Below are 18,440 nucleotides of genomic sequence, written 5' to 3'. Positions count from 1 at the left end.
CTCCAGGAAGGCCACCACCATGTCATCATCTGGCTGACACCTTCTTACCCTTCAAGTCAGCTTAGAAATAGAGACGGGTTGAGATGGTGAAGGAAAGCAAGAACTCATATCTACCCTTATAAAGCTTCACTCCAATAATAAAAAGTAGTTTAAAGAAAAACAGACAGCCACACCCAGACTGTGATAGGGGAACCGCGTTATGCCATAACTTCATAAAGTAGCACTTACAGTCCTCTGAAGACCAAATACCACTCTCCAAACTTCAGAAGAAGCAGAATAGATAATATTTGAATCAATTTCTGTTTGTGACAATGGCAAGCTCTGGGATATGACTCAATCCTCAGATGAAAACACAAAAAATTGATAGGCAAGATGGTGTGCAGCCATTTCTCCCTGCCTCTCCCTTCTAAGCACAGCTATAAATGCTGGAAATGTTGTAAGAGACAACCAAAGGAGAGCTCTGAAAGGTAGAAATGATAGGTTAAGTAGTTTTTGAGTCCTCAGGATTGGAGGACTGGTGGCACTGAGTCAGGGCGTCTTGCACCCTGTCACCTAACTGAGGAAGGATTCCCAGACTCACATTATTCCTCCCCATTGTCCTGACACTCTCCTCCTGGCCCAACACAGCACGGAAGGTAGGCAAAACCTGAGAATGGGATCCAGTCACAATCAGCAACCCAGCCTGGGAAACCCCATTGTTCCTGCGGGGTGGACTTTCCTTCCTTGCCCAGAGACACTGGGGCACCCAGGGTTCAGTGATGGGGGGATCCCAACAAACTCTCCCCCACCAGGAGACACCAAGTCAGGGGAAATACCCTCCACTCCCTTGGGCACCATCAGCGGAAACAAACAGGAGCCCCAGTGGGACCAGATAAACAAAAGGATCTCTGAAAATTAAACTGTCCTTGGAACCAAAGCCCTTAAAATTTGGCCAACCTTTTACTTTAAAATCTTAAAAGTTATGCTGCAGGCTGAGGGATAACTGGCAATGAGCAGGTGAAGAACCAAGGGAGTAATGTTCAAAAACTCCTGTGTTAGTTCACAGGCTTCTAAATGTATCACTGTGGTCCACAGAGAAGGCTGGAGAAGGTACAAAGAGATGCTTATCAACTACTGCAGCCTTAAAACAAAGTTGGCATCTCTTTGGACTTTAAAATTGTTCCTATGTAGTTTATTTTATTTTTGTTTAATCACATAAACTAGAGGGTTATTTTTTCCAAAAAACAAAAATTGGCAAACACCCACATGCTAAACGTAAATAAGGTGATTGCCTGCCAAAATAAAACTTGTAAATGGGATCCAAGGTGTACTAACATAATAAACAAAATATCCAAGATACTACAAAATATAACCCCTCAGACCAAGAACCAGGAAAATTACAACTTGAATTCACAAAAAAAACAACTGACAGGAACACCATGATGAATCAGATGTTGGAATTCTCTGATGAGGATGTTCAAATCACCATCACAAAAATGCCTTGTTCAATATTTGAAAATTAATCAATTTGGGCTATCATATCAGCAAGCAAAAGAAGAAGGATGATAATATCATATTAATTGAAACAGAAAAAAGCACTGGACAAAAATCCAGCACTCATTTATGATGAAAACTCTCAGCAAATTAGTAATTGAGAGGAACTATATCAACTTGATAAAGAGCATTTACAAAAGTCACTACAGCTAACATCTACTTGATGAAAGAATGAATGCTTTCTTCCTAAAAGCAGGAAGAAGGCAAAGATGTCAGTATTCACCATTCTTGCTCATCTTAATACTGATAATACTGGAAGTTTTGGCGACTACAATACTGGAAGTTTTGGCAACTACAATAAAATGAGAAAAGAAAAGAAATTCAAAGGCAATCAGATTGGAATGGAAGAAGAAAAACTGTCTTTGTGGAAGACATTATTGTTTATGAAGAAAATCTCAAGGAATTTATCAAAAATAAATAACAAAGCTCCAACAAACAAGTGAGTTCAGCAAGGTTGCAGAATACAGGATCAAGCACAAAAATTGATCACATTTCAATATACTAACAATACTATTTACAATTGCTCCAAAGAAAATGAAACAAAATGTACAGGATTTATATGCTGAAAACTACAAAATATTGATGAAAGAAAACAAAGAAGATCTAAATAAATGGAGAGATGTACTATGTTCATAGATTGGAAGACAATGTAGTAGAGATATTTATCACCCAAAATTTATCTATAGTTTTAGTACAATTACTGTTGAAATCTCAGCAAGACACCTGCATAAAACCATATTCAAAAATTAGCTCAAAATAGATCAATGACCTAAATATAAGATGCCAAACTACAAAACTCTTAGAAGAAAATGGGGGTAAATCATCATGAGCTTGGATTTGATAGTGGATTCTCAGATATGTTACCAAAAGCATGAGCAGCAAGAGAAAAACAGAAAAATTAGATTTCATTAAAATTAAAAACTCTAAACCTATAAAGCTTCTAGAAGAAAACAGGAGTCTGTCTTCTTAAATTGGGCATAGGTAAAAGATTCACAAGACAGGAATAAATAAGAGAATCTATCACAATTAAAACATTTTGCTATTCTAAAAACACAATTAAAATTAATAGGAAGACCACAAACTTAGTCAAAATATTTGCACATAAAATATTGCTCAACATTATTGACCCAAAAGCACATAAATTATTGCTCAACATTATTGTCATCAAGCAAATGCAAGCTAAATCCATTTATGTCTGCAGTCACCAGAATGAATAAAATTTTTTTAAAAAAGTACTGATAATATCAATGTGGCAATGATATTGAGCAAATGGAATTATCAGGTATTGTTGGTGGGAGTGCAAAATGGTGCAATTACTTTGGATACAGGTTGGATAGTTACTTATAAAACTCAACATACACCTGCTTTATGACCCAGGAATTGTACTCTGAGGTAATTCTCCAAGATAAATTAAACCATTTGTCTGCAAAAAGACTTGTACAACTATGTTCATTATAACCCCAAACTAGGAAAGCCCAAGTGTCCATTAACTGGAAAATCAATAAACAAAGTGTTGTAAATTCTTACAATAGCATAACTAGTTGGCAATAAAAAAGGAACAAACAACTCATATATATAAGAATATATATGAATATCAAAACCATTAAGCTTAGTGAAATAAGTCTTACCCAAAATGTATATACCTTATGATTCCATTTATACGAAATTCTAGAAGAGGCTAAGTTAATTCTAGGTGAAAAAAACAGAAGATTGGATGCCTCTGTGGGTCATGACAGCGAATGAAGGAAAAGGGGCATTAGGAACTTTCTGGGTTGGTGATAATGTTTCATGTCTTGATAAGAGTCTGTGTTTCAAAGTTTATGCATTTATCAAAAGTAAGGATTGAAATGATATAAAATACAAAAATATATGCATATGTACATAATCATTACTGTATATAACATATATTTGAGATACTCTAAGATAGTATGACAACTGTACATATTTTCAAAGCTGTTTGCTGTTCTTTGATCTTTTAAATGTAAAATTTATTATAATCTGATAACATCTACCTCATTAGCCATGGTTCATCATTGTGTCAAATATTTCCTTCAAAATTATTTTCATTTGATTAAAGCAAAAAAAAAATCACAAAACATCCAATGGTGAAAAGAATCATTGTATTGCTTGATTTTATATTTCTAACTATAAAATTAAAATCTAAATTATAATTTCCTATTAGAACCCAAAATAAATACACTATTCATCTTGTTTTCTTGTCTCTTGATACTCTCATAATCATAGGAATTATTTTACTTTTCATCTGAAGTGGAAAATTATATATCCCATTCCTTTGTTTAACTGCTCAGTTACAGTAGAATAAAAACCAGACAACACTGGGTGACACTACCCAAACAGTGTTTGGAACATTCCCTTTGATCAAAATCATCTTTCAGCCAATTTATGTTTTATGATATTTCCTGATTCCATGAATGGGTATGTCTAATTTGGTTTTCAGGAATCAGAGGAAATGCTTGAATAATTTCCCTGGGGGAAATTTGCCTAAACTTGCTGTTTTGCATATTCAAAGAATTTTACACAACTAGGAAGGAAAGTCCTACTTCCTTTATATATTGTGCCCTATCTGAGTTTCAGCACCTTTTTTTTCCCTTCCTCAAGTCTTCTATGAGCACACCTACTTTCATTTCCACGGAAAGGTTTGGTAGCAAAACATTTTGGAGTCAGCTTGCCCAATATAAAACTCAACACAATGAGCAGTGGTTGGCACATAGTAGGTTATTAATTAATATTTGTTTCTAAATGATTATAATTCTTGTTCTTAGGATGCAATTGGTCAGAGCTACTAGTAGAAACCACAGCATTAATAAAGCGCATCAAGGTTCTGCAACTCAGATTCTCCAATGTTTCACTCAACATAAGTTTGGTACACACTCATTACATTCCTAGCAGTTATGGGCACTTGAAAGAACAAAGGAAAGTCCTGTGCAGTACATCATGCAACATATTTTCCAGTGAGAAGGGAGACACACCACACACAAGCAACATAATCAATAAGTTCAGCGCATAATGTGTTTGAAGGTGGTTACAAGAAAAGACAAGTTAAGGGACATGAGGAATAGTGGGTGTGGACGGGAGCTCAATATTAACAAGGGTGGCCAGGGCATCTCACAAACAGGGGGTGAGGGGGACAGGGAGCAAAGCAGGGATCTTTGCAAGCAGTCCAGATGGAAGGAACAGCTGGGGCAAAAGTGAGATCATGGTGGCAAGAGTGAAGTGAGTAGAGAACAGAAGTAGGAGACGAGGCAAGGAGGAAATCAGGGGCTAAGGGTATAGACCCTCATACTCTCTATAAGGAAGGTGGCTTTACTCTGTGTGAAACAAGACCCAGAGCAGAGATAGAGTGAAATTTCCAAGATAGATACTTTCTCCTTCTATTTATTCTAGGGCACAAGAGAAATGGATACCAAATTAGAATACTAGCTCTAGTAGACCAAATAAATTAACCCATTTTAATTAAAAATGACAAAAAGTAGAGTAAAAAAGTAAATGCTGTGTACAATTACAACTCTTCAAACAAACATATTACATTGAAACAATCAATTCACAGAAAAAAAGACTATAAGGAATTGCACTCATGGGTTCATCACCAGAAAGTTGCCTATGGATATTGGGGTTTTGTGGAGAATCAGTCAAGCCTGGATTTCAGTTCCACCATCACTATTTCACAAAGGTGTCTAACATACCTGACCCTTTTTTCTCTTTTGTCAAATATGAAGACTAGTCCTCACTTTCAGTATTTTGGTGAGGGGAGCATGAAGCATCATTTTTAAAGGAGCAGTAGAGAAGGCAGGGTACAGAGGGTCTTAGCAGGCACACCTTCCTGTCCTATTGTCCAGCCCAGCGGGGCAGCCGGACGGTATCCACAGGAGGGACAGTGCTTGAGGGTGAACAGGAGGGTGGGAGGAGAGCAGAGATGAACGCATCACCGCCCACTCCTGATTGCTCCTGATTCCGTCCATCCCTTTCAAGCACGCCTGACCGCCCTCTGCCCCTTGGCCCTTCTGACCCAGGCTGGGACAGTCAGCCTCTGGGGTCGGGCCCTTCTGCAGAGCTGGGCGTTACCTGAGCGGACAGCAGGATCCTGGTTCAGCACCACGGACAGCACCCGCTCCCTGCCTGGGTCTCCCCCAGAGGCGGCAGCGAGTCCTGGTGGGTGGAGCGCCCCCTGGGGGACAGAGCCCCGACCGGCCTCCAGTGCAGAGCTGGAAGGAGCTGGGGAAGTCTGGTGACATCCTAGGTCAATAATAGAGAGATGCTGGTAACGGGCGTCTCGGACTCTCCAGGGTTTGTTTCCATCCTCAAGCCTGGGATCCCCTCCCACCGCTAGAGGTCGGGTGCTGTCCATAGGTGAGGACAGCTGAGCACCTGGGCATTCCAGTAATTAGATAGGAGCAATGAAGCAGGCATTATTGGGGGAATCATTGGAAGAAAGCAGTCGTCACCCAAAGTTGGAGTCCATACAGCATTTTGCAGCTTCTGCAAGACCTTGGAAGAAGTAAGGTGGATTCTCACTCTTCAGCCCCAAACAGGTTTTTTTGGTGTTTTGGTTTTGGTTTGTTTTGCTTTAAACTCTTTCTGTGCTTTCTCACACGGATCATTTTTGCCTGGAGCTTTCTGGTGTCTCTCTCAGTTAACTTTTCTACCCCAAAGCTCACACCCCAATCCCTGCCCAGACACTTTCCACAGCCTCTCTCTAGCACAGGCTGTGCTGAGGCCCAAGGTTATGAAGGGGAGGATGCTGGGGTCCTAATGATGGAGCTCTGGGAGGGGCTGAGGCACAGAAACAGGAACTTCTTACCTCCTACTCCCCCCATGTGGCACCTCCTTAGGCATCTAGGATTCTGGTCTTCATTCTGCCCAGGGGAATACATTGGTGCTGATTTCCTCCTTACCTACAGACTCATCTGGCTTCCTCCTTACCTATAGAGTCACCAGGCTTCTTCCTTACCTACAGACTCACCCAGCTTCCTCCTTACCTATGGACTCACCTGGCTTCCTCCTTACCTATGGACCCACCTGTATCTACTACACCAGGTGAGAAGGCCCCCCCCACAAAGTAAGCCCTTGTCTGAACCCCCCAAATACCAGGACAGTGTTCACCAACTGATCCTCCCCCAAATCAGTGCTCCCAGCCAGGGGCAAGGCTGGAGTCCTCCAAAGAAGGAGGGCTGGGGGAAAAACAGGGATGTCTTTACCCTTCAGGGCAGGGCAAGGTCATGGACATGAGAGCCCAAAGGAAACAACCAGACATGGGATACCACAATCATCTCCCAAACCTCTCCCCATCCCTAACCCACCCATGTGCATTTGGGAGGCACTTCACTGACTTGGTCCTGTACCACCCCCCACCCCAAGTAAAGCAAACAAACAGACTTCTGTTCACCTCTCATGCCTTGTCTCCAAAATCTATTCCCTATGGCTCTGAGTGAGATGTGGAGAGAAGGCTATACACACACACACACACACACACACACACACACACTTGTGTTTTCCAAAATTAAAATACTTTATGCAAGATTCTGCTGCTTGTGTGTTTATCTTTCTGTAGATTTGGTAAGCCTGCCATTCAACACACATTTATCACCTACTGCATACAAGGCAAGGCCACAGGGCCTCTAAGATACATATTTGAAATAGGAAGCCCTTTGTCTCCAGGGACTCATTTTCCATAGTGGGGTCCTAAATCCATAGTTAAGGCAATTCATCTTCTCACTTGTTCTCTGTCCCTCTCCAATCTATTCTCCACAGAGACATCAGAATGACTTCTAAAAATGCAAGTTCAGTGGTGTCACTTTTCTGCTTCTAACCCTTCAATGGCTCCATGCTGCCCAAATGGAATGGCCCATCTTATTTGGCCCAGGGGTCCTTTCTCTAATGCCTGAAAGATAACACAAACCAAAAGCAAACGCATGCACAGAAGCACATACAAATTTGTTCATTTATGCAATCAAATGATAATTTTTTTAAGAAAAAAGGGAAAATGACTGTCATAAACAAATAACACATGTCAAAGATTCTGTTTAATCCATTATTAATGAGGCAAACAGGCAGAAATCAAGGAAGCACACATTTATATAGAGTACAGGAAAGCTGAAATGAGTACGTGGATGCATGTGAAACTGTTTTTCTCAGGGAGATGGATTCAAATAAATCTCCTCCTAGACAGAATGTATGTGCATGTGTACAAGCACAAATTATTTGTATTGCTATCAGCTATATACAACTTAGAGCAAAGTAAAATAGCTCAAAGACAATAAAATGCTTGAATTAAATAATCTGACACAACATGTTTTGAGCAATGCAAGATTTTCCATTTGAGACACCTAGTAATATTTTTTGCATATACTAAATTTTTAAAACTCTTAAAGCAAATATTTACCAGCATCTAATATATGCCAAGCACTGTTCTAGGCAGGATAGATTCAGCATTAAAGGGAAGAGGTACAAAATCCCTCATGAAGCATACATTCTAAAATCGTATATTCTAATGTTGGGGACAGGAAAGAATAATTAAGTAGACTGTATGTTATACTGATCGGTGATAAGGTATTTGGAGGAAAACAACATAGGAATGATGGAAAGTGGATATGCGATGGATAATACACTTGTATATGCCGTCCATGGAAGCCCTTGCTGAGAAATGACATTTAAGTACACACACACACACACACACACACACACACACACAGAGAGAGAGAGAGAGAGAGAGAGAGAGAGAGAGAGAGAGGGGGAGAGAGAGAGAGAGACATGCTGATCAAAAACAGTGGATTCTCTGCCCTATCTGCTCAAATAACTAATTCCTGAGACACTGGGGTTTCAAAGAGAGAAAGAGATCATTGCTTGGTATGAAGTAGAAGATCAGGTGTCCTAACAGCCTTAAACTCTGTATCCCTGAACTGCAGTAACTCTGATAATTTTATAGTATCGAAAGATGGGCAGGTTTTAGCGCAACGAGCACAATGGCCCCAGGTGATGTAATTAGAGGTGATGTAATTATTGAGCATGTGCAGATTGATTACATGCTTAGTGACAGAACATATGTAAGAAAATGATGGCTTTAATATGATGATGGGTGTGATTTTTCATATTATAATGAAGTGTAGGTGACTTGTAGGGTAAAGTCTAAGCTCCTGTGCAAGTCTGGCAGGCCTATTTTGGTTAGATCCAGCTTCGCTTATCAAGATAACTTTGGAAGTGGGGTGGGTTAGCTCTGGCCTGACCCAAGGCCCAACATTAGGGGCTTTCCTTGGTGATCATAAGACTCTAAAATCCAAAAACTGAATCAAATGAGTAAAAGTGTCAGTCAGAATATTTTACAAGATAAAGGTGGATTACACTTCAGAGATTTCTGGTATTTCCCTCTGTCTACTCCAATATACCAGAAAGTAAAAAAGGAATGTCTATTTAATGACTGAAAATCATAGTCATGCCATAAATCCTAACTTCTTGGTTATGGTACCTCAGACAGACACACAAAGAGATCACAGACACACATGCCCCCAGGCACATGAAACAGGGATCACCATCCTGGATACTGCAAAGTTTCCTCACCTGCGAAGACTGGAGACCCTGTTCTCAGACCAGCTATATCCTGGGGCAATGTTCTGGCAGGAGGGAAGGAAGGGGGATATTCTGTAATTCTGGGCCTCTTTCTGGCATTTGGGAAACATTTTCGCTCGTGTTTCCCAGCTCCTCTGTCCACTGACGTCACCGTCCATGTGTCCCTATTGCCTGCAGTCCAGCCAAGCTCGGCTGATTCACCACCCTTCGTGCTGACTGGAGACTGGAGCAACGATTGAATCCTGTTGGGGGAAAATTTCCCCCCAACCCAGAGAACCTTCCACAAAGGCAGAAGAGCAGGAAAACAGCTTCAGTATTGAACAAGCATTAAACCAGAAGGTGATATGCATTATCAGCAATTCGCCAAAGAGATTGTAAAGACAGAATGAATCTCTCCATCTACATTGTCAGGCAGATTCAACCCATTGCACACACGTTATCAAGATAAATCATAACTAGATAACTAGCCCTCAACGAAGGGGACTTGACAGCACCATTTGTCACACACAGTTCGTCCTAAATTCACCTGGTAATTGAGGTGTCCCCTGAGTTTGCTAATTTTGTCTTTATCCAGAGGAGAAATAAACTTCTCTTGTGTTCCTCGATGGTTACATCTCAAAAAGAATCCTCTCAGGTCCTTGAAAAAAACATTCCCAGTGAGAGGCTTACTTAGTTTTTAAGAGATTTACATACATCTCAAAGTGGCAGAGAAAGAATTTACAGTGAAAAGTTTCTAAAGTAAAGGCTCTAAGGGAAATTAGGGTGGGGGTGGGGAGAGGTGTCTTTCCTTTTTGCACTACCAGGGAAAATTCTTTTTTCTCTTTTTTGATCTGTATTTAATTTTACAGCCCATACTTACACTGTCCACTAAGGAATGGACAGGGGCCCCTGAACTTTCTAGAAAAGGGGGAAATCTCTCTGAGCCTTGGGGAAGACAGAGCTGTGAGGCCACAGAGACAGGTGAGAAGGGAGGTGGATCAGCTGAGGAGAGGGAGGCAGAGGAGCTAAGGATGAAGCAGGATGGACCCTGGGCTCACACAGCTCTGGGTGGAGGTCCAGGTGCAGCACCAAGTGGCTGTCTGTCCTTGGAGGTCCTGTCCTTGGTCCTTCTTTGAGGATTCCCCCAGGGCTGGGAGTGGAGCTCACTTTGTAACTGCAGTCGTCTTTCCCTCAAGTCCCTCCCTTGCTGGCAGGAGCCAGAGCAGCCTGTTGACTTTGCCTCCTCCTTGGTTTGGGAGCTCCTCAAAGACAGGGACAAGATCTGCCAGCATCTCCCTCTAACTCTAATCCCTGCCGTGGGCTGAGCTGTGTCCCCCAAGAAGACGCGTTCAAGTCCTAACTCCCATGCTCATGAGTGGGACTTTATCTGAAAACAGGCCTTTGAGGGTGTGATTAGTGAACACGAGGCCACACTGAGCTGGGGGCACTTGTCCAATACGACGGGTGTGCTCATCGGGAGAGGGAAATCAGGGCACAGAGGTGGCCAGGCCCAGGGACGATGGGGCAGAGATGGGGGATGCCAAGGATGGCCGGCTGCCCCAGGAGCGAGAGGAAGCAGGAAGGAGGCTCTGCCCAGGCGTCCGAGGGCGTGGCCCTGCCCACAGCTTCACTGAAGACGTCTGGCCGCCATAACCTGGAGAGAATAAATTTCTGTAGTTTTTAGCCCCGAAGTTTGTGGTACTTTGTTACAATAGCCTCAAGAAGCTCAAGATGTGGTTGTTAGATTAAATGATGTGTTAATTAGTTAATTAGTTGATTAATTAAACATCCCCTTCCTCACCGTGGGGACCCATCCTTTATGCCCCGTGGCTCTCCTCAGACGCCCCTGAGTCCCTCACCTGGTGGAATGGACGTTCAGAGCCTCTAGGAGCTGTAACCCTCGGCGTCCGGCCAGGGGGTCCCTGCTTTCCTGGTGTCGGCAGGTGTATGTGAGAGCACGGCAGGGGCAGGGGGCCAGGAGCTGGGGTTGCAGGCTCCCGTGCAGCCTGGAAAGTAGAAGCGGCTGTTCCCTGAGGCCGTGCCCGCTCTCGCAGTGAGTGTGTGAAGTTCCCCTTCTGTGGTCAGGCACCTTTGGGGCCTCCCCCAGCTTCCTGTCCGGGCTTCCTGTCAGTCCTGAGATAAACCACGGCCCCCTGCCTCACACCCCAAAGATGCTGCCGCTGCTGCTGCCTCTGCTGTGGGCAGGTGAGGGTCCGCGGGGAGAGGGGCGGGTGGGGCTGGGGCTGGGGCTGCGGCTGACCTTGTTTCCCCACAGGGTCCCTGGCTCAGGATTCGAGATACCGGTTGGAAGTGCCGGGGCCGGTGGCGGTGCAGGAGGGCCTGTGCGTCTTCATCCCCTGCCAGTTCTCCTACCCCAGGGAAGGCTGGACTGACTCCGACCCAGCTCTCATTTACTGGTTCCGGGACGGGGCTGATGTATTCTATGATGCTCCAGTGGCCACTAACCACCCAGATCGAAGCGTGCAGGGGGAGACCCAGGGCCGATTCCACCTCCTCGGAGACCCCCAGAACAACTGCTCCCTGGACATCAGAGATGCACGGAGGGGGGATGACGGGAGGTACTTCTTTAGGGTGGAGAGAGGAAGTATAAAGTGGACTTACAGATATCCCAAGCTCTCTGTGCACATCACAGGTGAGGAACTGGCTCCAGGAGAGGCACCAGGGGAAGGCCGTGGGCCCTTGACAGCCTGGGACCCCTGCTCCTCTCCCTGGGGAGGGGGCTGGCGGTAAAGCGAGGCTGGGCTTGGGGAGGAGCTGGATCAAAGCCTGCGGCTTCTCTCGGGCTCACCCAGGCACCCCTCCCTCCTGCTCCTGCATCTCCCCGCCCCCCCACCAGCCCTGAACCAGACACCCGACATCCAGATCCTGGGGACCCTGGAGTCCGGCCACTCCAGCAACCTGACCTGCTCTGTGCCCTGGGCCTGTGAGCGGGGGACGCCCCCCACCTTCTCCTGGACGTCAGCCGCCCTCCCCTCCCTGGGCCCCAGCACCCACCTCTCCCCAGTGCTCACCCTCACCCCACGGCTCCAGGACCACGGCACCAACCTCACCTGCAAGGTGACCTTCCCTGGAGCAGGGGTGACCGTGGAGAGGACCATCCAGCTCAATGTCTCCTGTGAGTGCTGGGCCAGGATGGCCGGGTCCCTGTGGGCAGTGGGGAGGGAGGGTCAGGCCCCAGACAGTGGGCACCAGTCCTGCAAGCCAGGACTGGCAGAAGGGAAGAGGACACCAGACTCCACCCCTTTCCTATTTCTAAATTTTATTGGAGAAATTGGTCAACACCCACATTTCTACCACTGAAAAGAGAACAATTGTGTCTGTCTCTCCAGATCCTCCGAGGAACCTGACCATCAGTGTGTTCCGAGAAAATGGTACAGGTGGGAACAACCTCTCCTCTCTGGGGATGTGGTGGAAGTGGGGCCTCTCCCCTCCAAGCAGAGCTGGGGTCCAGACTCAGCCTGGAGGAGGGCTCAGGCCAGATGAGGGCACAGCAGAGTCGGAAAGCCCCTGCTCACGGGTCAGCCTGCAAACGGGCTTCCCCCACTCCTGACCCCATTCTCGCCAAGGTCGTCCGTTACATCCTCCTTGAAAATCCAGTGAACTTGCAGTCACCAGTGCCAGAGCTGTCCCCGTCCCAAAATCTCCCCTTGATCCTCTCTAGTTTTCTCTGATCATTTAAATTCTATTTTTAAAAATAATAAGGATAGCATTTAACAAGGATAAAGTAGTATCCTGCACACTGTTCCTTCCCTTGGGGTTATCCTTCCAAAGACAATCCATGCATCTACCTCTAAACACACATCCACGCATGGCAGCATGCTCTAGCTTGCACTGCACCTTTCTTTTTTAAAAATAAACTCTTCCTTTTTTTAGATGTGCAGAGAAGTTGCAAGGATAGTACAGAGAGTTTCCATAAACCTCTCACCCAGTTTCCCACTCTGTTAAAATCTTACATCACCGTGGTACATTTGCCACAACCAAGAAGCTGGCAGTGGTAGGTTACTGTTAACTAAACTTACTCTTTTCTTAAACTTAATATATCTTGGGGATCTTTCTGTATCAGTGCATAGGAAAGCTTCTCTTTCTTATTAATGACTCACTGGCTTTCCAACTATAAATACATCACACTATAACATTCTTAACTGGTCCCCCATTAAAGGAATACTACGGTGTTTCCAATCTTTTGCTGATACAAACAATGCTGAAATGAACGACTCGTATGAATAGTTCCCATAGGATAGTTTTCTAGAGAAGAAAGTCCTGGATCAAAGAGTGTATTTGTAACTTCTCTTCTACAGATCTTTGCCAAATTGGACTCCATGAGGTTCTCCTTTTACACTCCCACCAGCAATGAGCCTATTTCCCTGCTAACGATTTTCATCTTTGCTGACATCATATGTGAATTCATTGTTATTTTAATTTGCATTATCATTTTGTGAATAGGTTGAGTGTATTTTGTTACATTTAAAAACCATTCTTCATTTATGGACTTTTTCTCAACGATTTGTGGAAGCTCTTTTCAAATTAGGGAAATCTGTGGTTGGTTCATTGAAAATGTCAATTTCCAGGCTATTGGTGGACTTTTATCTCAGCCTCAGGTGATTTTGTTGGGCAAAACCAAAGGTATTCTTTTATTTAGTTGCATTCAGGGGTGTGCTGTAATTAGTTCTTTCCTATTGACAAGCACCAGTTATGTGCATCTTTTCTCAATTCTGTGTTTAATGATTCAAACTGGCTCCCACGATGGGGCATATTTACAGCATAGAAATTGGCAAACGCTACAAATTAGGGCTTTTTTTAAACAGAGAGTTGTTGTTAAACATTTACCAGTAAACCACCAGCTGCATTTACCAATCTTTCCTTTTATGCCTGTACTTTCCCCACCTCTAATTTTATTTGTAAAATCTTCCAGTATTTCTCCTAGTGGCCTCAGCTCCCAACATTCCTATTCACTCAAGCCTTACAGGACTATTTGTTTTTCCCTGAGCTTGCAAGGCCAGTTCAGAGCTCAGCTGTGGTTGCACCTCCCGTACTCTCCCCCCGGAATGTCCTTCCATGCCAGCATTATTCCCTAGCCAGCTCCTGCTTGTTCTCTGTGGTCTAGGTAAGCCTCCCCTCCTCCAGGAAGTCCTCCAGTCCTGGCATTCTCATTGAGCTGCCCATCAGGGCTCCTTGGCCTGAGTTGCCCCCATCATAAAAGGTGTCATATTGCCTTGTATCTGCTTTTGACTGTCTTCTCCATGAGACTGAACTCCTCAGAGCTAAATTAATCAGGTGTTTGCGAACTGTTTTTGGAAGACTAAATGGCAAGACTCTTGGAGGCAAATGTGGGGTCTGAGTTGGCACAGATGTCCACAGGCGGCATGAGACTGGGGCAGGTTGGACAAACACATCTGAGCCTCTTGGAAAACTGTGGTACCTGCTGTCAGCCCTGCCCCCTTGGGACCAAACTCTGGTTGTATGAGCCCCTTAGGCAATGGAAGGAGAGAAAGGCAGAGCCCCTAGGCCAGGCCTGGCCTTAGCTTCCTCTCTGCCTCTCCAGAACTGAACTACCTGGGCAACAGCTCAGCTCTTCCAGTCCTGGAAGGGGAATCCCTGCGTCTCGTCTGTGTCGCCGACAGCAACCCCCCTGCCAGGCTGAGCTGGGCCCAGGGGAGCCGAGCCCTGGGCCCCTCACAGCCCTCGGACCCGGGGGTCCTGGAGCTGACTCCAGTACAAACGGAGCATGAAGGAGAACTTACCTGCAAAGCCGAGAACCCACTGGGCTCGGACCACGTCTCCCTGCTCCTTTCCGTGCTCTGTGAGTGTGGGGGCCCCTGGGGGCAGAAGCCCTGGGTCTTGGGGAGGGGGGCACCTCCCGACCATCCTACTACCCCCCCACAGACCCCCTGCAGCTGCTTGGCCCCTCCTGCTTCTGGGAGGCCGAGGGTCTGCGCTGCAGCTGCTCCGTCCGAGCCCGGCCGGCCCCCTCCCTGCGCTGGTGGCTCGGGGAGGAGCTGGTGGAGGGGACCCGCGGCAACGCCTCCTTCACGGTCACCTCCAGCGCAGTCGGGCCCTGGGTCCACAGCAACCTGAGCCTCCACGGGGGGCTCGGCCCCGGCCTCCGGCTGAGCTGCGAGGCCCAGAATGCCCACGGGCACCAGAAGGTCACTGTCCTCCTGCTGCCAGGTCAGGGGGCATGAAAGGCACTGCCTGGGAAAGGGGATGACACGAGGCTGGGTCCTGGAAGACACTGAGAGTGGGAGAAACGGGTCTGACCCCAGGGCAGAAGGGGGCTGGAGTTCAGGGTCCTCCGTCCTTTGGTTGGGGTAGGGGCTGGAGCAGTGGGGGCTGTAGTCACCTAGAGTGTGTGTGTGGCGGAGGCGGGGGGGGGAGTGCAAAGGACCGAGTCTGGAGGTGGCCACACACATGGATTGTGGATTCAAGAAGGCTGGATGCTCAGATGCCTGCTGATTTGATTGGGGCTCACCTCAGGCTTCATTTGTCCGCAGGGAAACCAGTGGCTGGGGCAGGTGTGGTCCAGGGGGCCGTCGCTGGTGCTGGCATCACCATCTTGTGTATTCTCTGCCTCTGCCTCATCTTCTTCGTGTAACTGGTGGCTCTAGTTTGGGGAAGGCTGGTGGGGGGAGGCGGTTGGTGATGATGGTTGTAGAAGCTCAAAGAATCTCCAACACCCAAAGCCCAGAACTGAAGGGTCATGGAAAGATAATGAAGCCTGGGACAAGGGAAGTCAGTTGAAGTGGTGTCCAAAAGTCTATCCTCCTGCCATCTTGGCCAGGTTTGGGAGGGTCTGTTCCTACCACGTGGTCCCGGCCGTCCAGGAGGAGGGAGTACCTGTTCTCGTTGTGGTCTCCAAAGCTAGACAGCAGGCCCTCACCTCTGCCTCAGTCACCCCTTTATGCTATCTCACCGAGCCAGGCTGAAAGGACCTGGTCTCTTTCCCCAGAGTGAAGATCTACAGGAAAAAATTGGCGCAGGCAGCAATGAGCAAGGATGACGTCCATCCTGTGCTGGGTATCACTTCCCAGAAGCAACATGTGAGCATCCTTCTGTCCAGTGTCCCAGCTGGTCCACAGCTGGTCCTCGGAGGCTCACTCAGCACGCCAAAAACTGAGCTCATTTTCTCCCCAGACTTGCTCCTCCTGTTGGCTTTCCCACAGCAGCCCAGGAGCTGCCCTCTCCTCCTTCTTTCCCTTCATCTCCCAGAGCCAAGAATTTACCAAGTGCTGTCCATTTTTCCTTCTTGCAAACCTTTTCTTGATTTATCCCCCTTCCTGCTGAGCCCTGGCTGTTGCTCCTCATTGGCCTCACCCCCACGACTCCATCTCTCCTCCCCCACACAAGCTTTCAGAAAGAAATACCCAAAACAACCGTCTCGGGTCACCCCTCATGCTATAAAGCCTCTGCTTGTTCCCCAACGCCTAGATAGTGTTGCACGGTAGAAACGGATAAAGGAATAATAGCTCCGTCAGCCCACAATCCACCTGAAAGACAATTTTGCTGCCTTCTCCAGTGCCCTGCTGGAGGTCTGGAGGTCAAAGGTGCGCTCTGACCCCTTCTCTTGCTCCATGCAGAGTCACTTGAATGAATCCTGTGCAGACAACGCCTCAGACCCTCTGCCCTCCGTCACGGCCTCAACAGAGGGACAGGAGCTCCACTACGCCTCGCTCAGCTTCCACGGGCTGAGGCCTCGGGACTCCCCGGACCAGGAGGCCAGCAGCAGCATTGAGTACTCGGAGATCAAGGTCCGCAAGTGAGGACACGGCCAGAGCCCCAGGGGACGTGGGCGTTGGGGATGGATTCTTCAAGGGTGGACAGCCCTCTGTGCCCAGGGTTAGAAATGGCCATCTGGAGTTCCTTGAAGTGGCTGAATTCCTCAGCCAGAGATCCTGGGCTTGAATCTGGGCTCAGCTACATACTAAGGGTGTTACATCAGATGAGCCACTTACTTCTCGGTGCCTCCGTGTTCTCCTCTGAAAAATGCGGGTAATATGATGTTTACTAAGTACACCGTTAAGTGGGGAAAATGCATGATTTGCATTGTTCAATATATCATTATGTTAGCCATGTTTTTACCTCAGCAGGGTGGAGAGAGGTTTCAGCTCGTTACTACACACTTCAATCTTGCTTGACTATTTTTAAGAACTTGTATTATTTTTTAAAAAGTAAATCTATTTTTAAATGTAACTCTCTGGTGGGAGAATATAACTGCAGTACATATATTTCACAAAGGACTTGTCTCTAGAATATGTAAAGATCTTCTACAAATCAATAAGAAAAAGGTAGATAGCTCAATAGAAAAACAGGTATTCAAACGGCCAATAAACCTATAGAAAGATGCTCGATTTCAGTAGCTGTCAAGGAAACAAAAATTCAAAATTGCAGTGCTATACCACTATACAGCCACCAGACTGGCTAAAATAATAAAAATAATATCAAGAACATAAAGTGTTGGTGAGGATTTAGAACAACTGGAACTCTCATACACTGCTGGTGGGAGTGAGAATTGATACGACCACCTGGAAAAATGTTTTGTACTCTCTACTAATGCTGAACATACGAGCCAGAAATTCCGCTCCTCGGTGTGTACTCAACAGAAGTGCATAAAAATGCTCACCAGATGTATATGGGAATCTTCACAGCTGCACAAATTGTGGTGGCTGGAGGATGGAACCCACTCAAATGGTCACCAACCATAAGATGGGTACATACACTGGATTGTTCGAGAGGTAAAACAAGTGAAAAGCAACTCCACACAACATGTATAAATTTTGCAAACATAATGTTGAGCAAAAGAACCCAGACACAACAGACAGAATACATACTATATGGTGCCATTGATGTAAAGTTTAAAACAGGCAAAACAGATCTTTGGTGGTAGAAATCCAGATCCCGGTGACAGTTTGGGGGTCGTGGCTGGAGGGGGTAGAAGGAAACTTCTGGGTGTCAAGTAATTATCTGTTTCTTGATCTGGGCGCTAGTTGCTCAGATATGTTCACTCTACGAAGAATTCTTGAGTTTTACTTGGCAATGTAGGCCCTTTGCTGTCTGAATGTTACTCAGTAAAAAATTTAAATTGAAATTTTGAAAAGATTATCTCTCTAAGTGACTAACTCTATCCCTACCTAGCTGTAAGCTCTCCCAGGGAAAGGATTCTACTGTGTTCATCCTGTATTTTCAGTGCCCAGCCTTGAACACGGCAACGTAAAGCATCCTCAGAAAATCTCTGAAATGACTTGAACTCAAGCCAGATGGAAACATCACGACTCAGGTGGTGTTCCCAGCCCAGGCTTCTCTCCTGAGCTCTTAATCCCTGCGTCCTCCTG

General features: G+C 45.9%; 1 protein-coding gene and 1 long non-coding RNA gene across 5 annotated transcripts; one reads left to right on the top strand and one right to left on the bottom strand.

Moving 5' to 3' along the window:
• Window positions 1-10,447: 10,447 nt before the first annotated feature.
• On the bottom strand, window positions 10,448-12,307 carry LOC119521271. The gene is made up of 3 exons (XR_005214329.1): window positions 12,165-12,307; window positions 10,953-11,099; window positions 10,448-10,747 (listed from the first exon to the last, which is right to left on the bottom strand). It is a non-coding gene; the product is annotated as an uncharacterized LOC119521271 (long non-coding RNA).
• On the top strand, window positions 11,244-18,199 carry LOC119521254 (sialic acid-binding Ig-like lectin 13). Of its 4 annotated transcripts, none has more exons than XM_037819334.1 (9): window positions 11,244-11,298; window positions 11,369-11,746; window positions 11,951-12,229; window positions 12,444-12,485; window positions 14,657-14,914; window positions 14,998-15,282; window positions 15,606-15,702; window positions 16,061-16,151; window positions 16,689-18,199. In XM_037819334.1, exons 1-9 carry the CDS (start codon window positions 11,265-11,267, stop codon window positions 16,869-16,871), a joined length of 1,647 nt encoding a protein of 548 aa, XP_037675262.1. In that variant the 5' UTR covers window positions 11,244-11,264; the 3' UTR covers window positions 16,872-18,199. The 4 variants fall into 4 exon arrangements, 3 of the variants coding, with proteins under 3 accessions (XP_037675262.1, XP_037675261.1, XP_037675263.1); XM_037819333.1 differs by having other exon boundaries at window positions 12,444-12,491; XR_005214324.1 differs by lacking the exon at window positions 15,606-15,702 and having other exon boundaries at window positions 12,444-12,491; window positions 16,689-16,706.
• Window positions 18,200-18,440: the final 241 nt, after the last annotated feature.

The sequence above is a fragment of the Choloepus didactylus genome, chromosome 27 (genome assembly GCF_015220235.1).
Source record: "Choloepus didactylus isolate mChoDid1 chromosome 27, mChoDid1.pri, whole genome shotgun sequence".
Taxonomy (NCBI): Eukaryota; Metazoa; Chordata; class Mammalia; order Pilosa; family Megalonychidae; genus Choloepus; species Choloepus didactylus.
The sequence above is the reverse complement of the archived record's forward strand: the minus strand, read 5'-3'. Positions and strand labels throughout refer to the sequence as shown.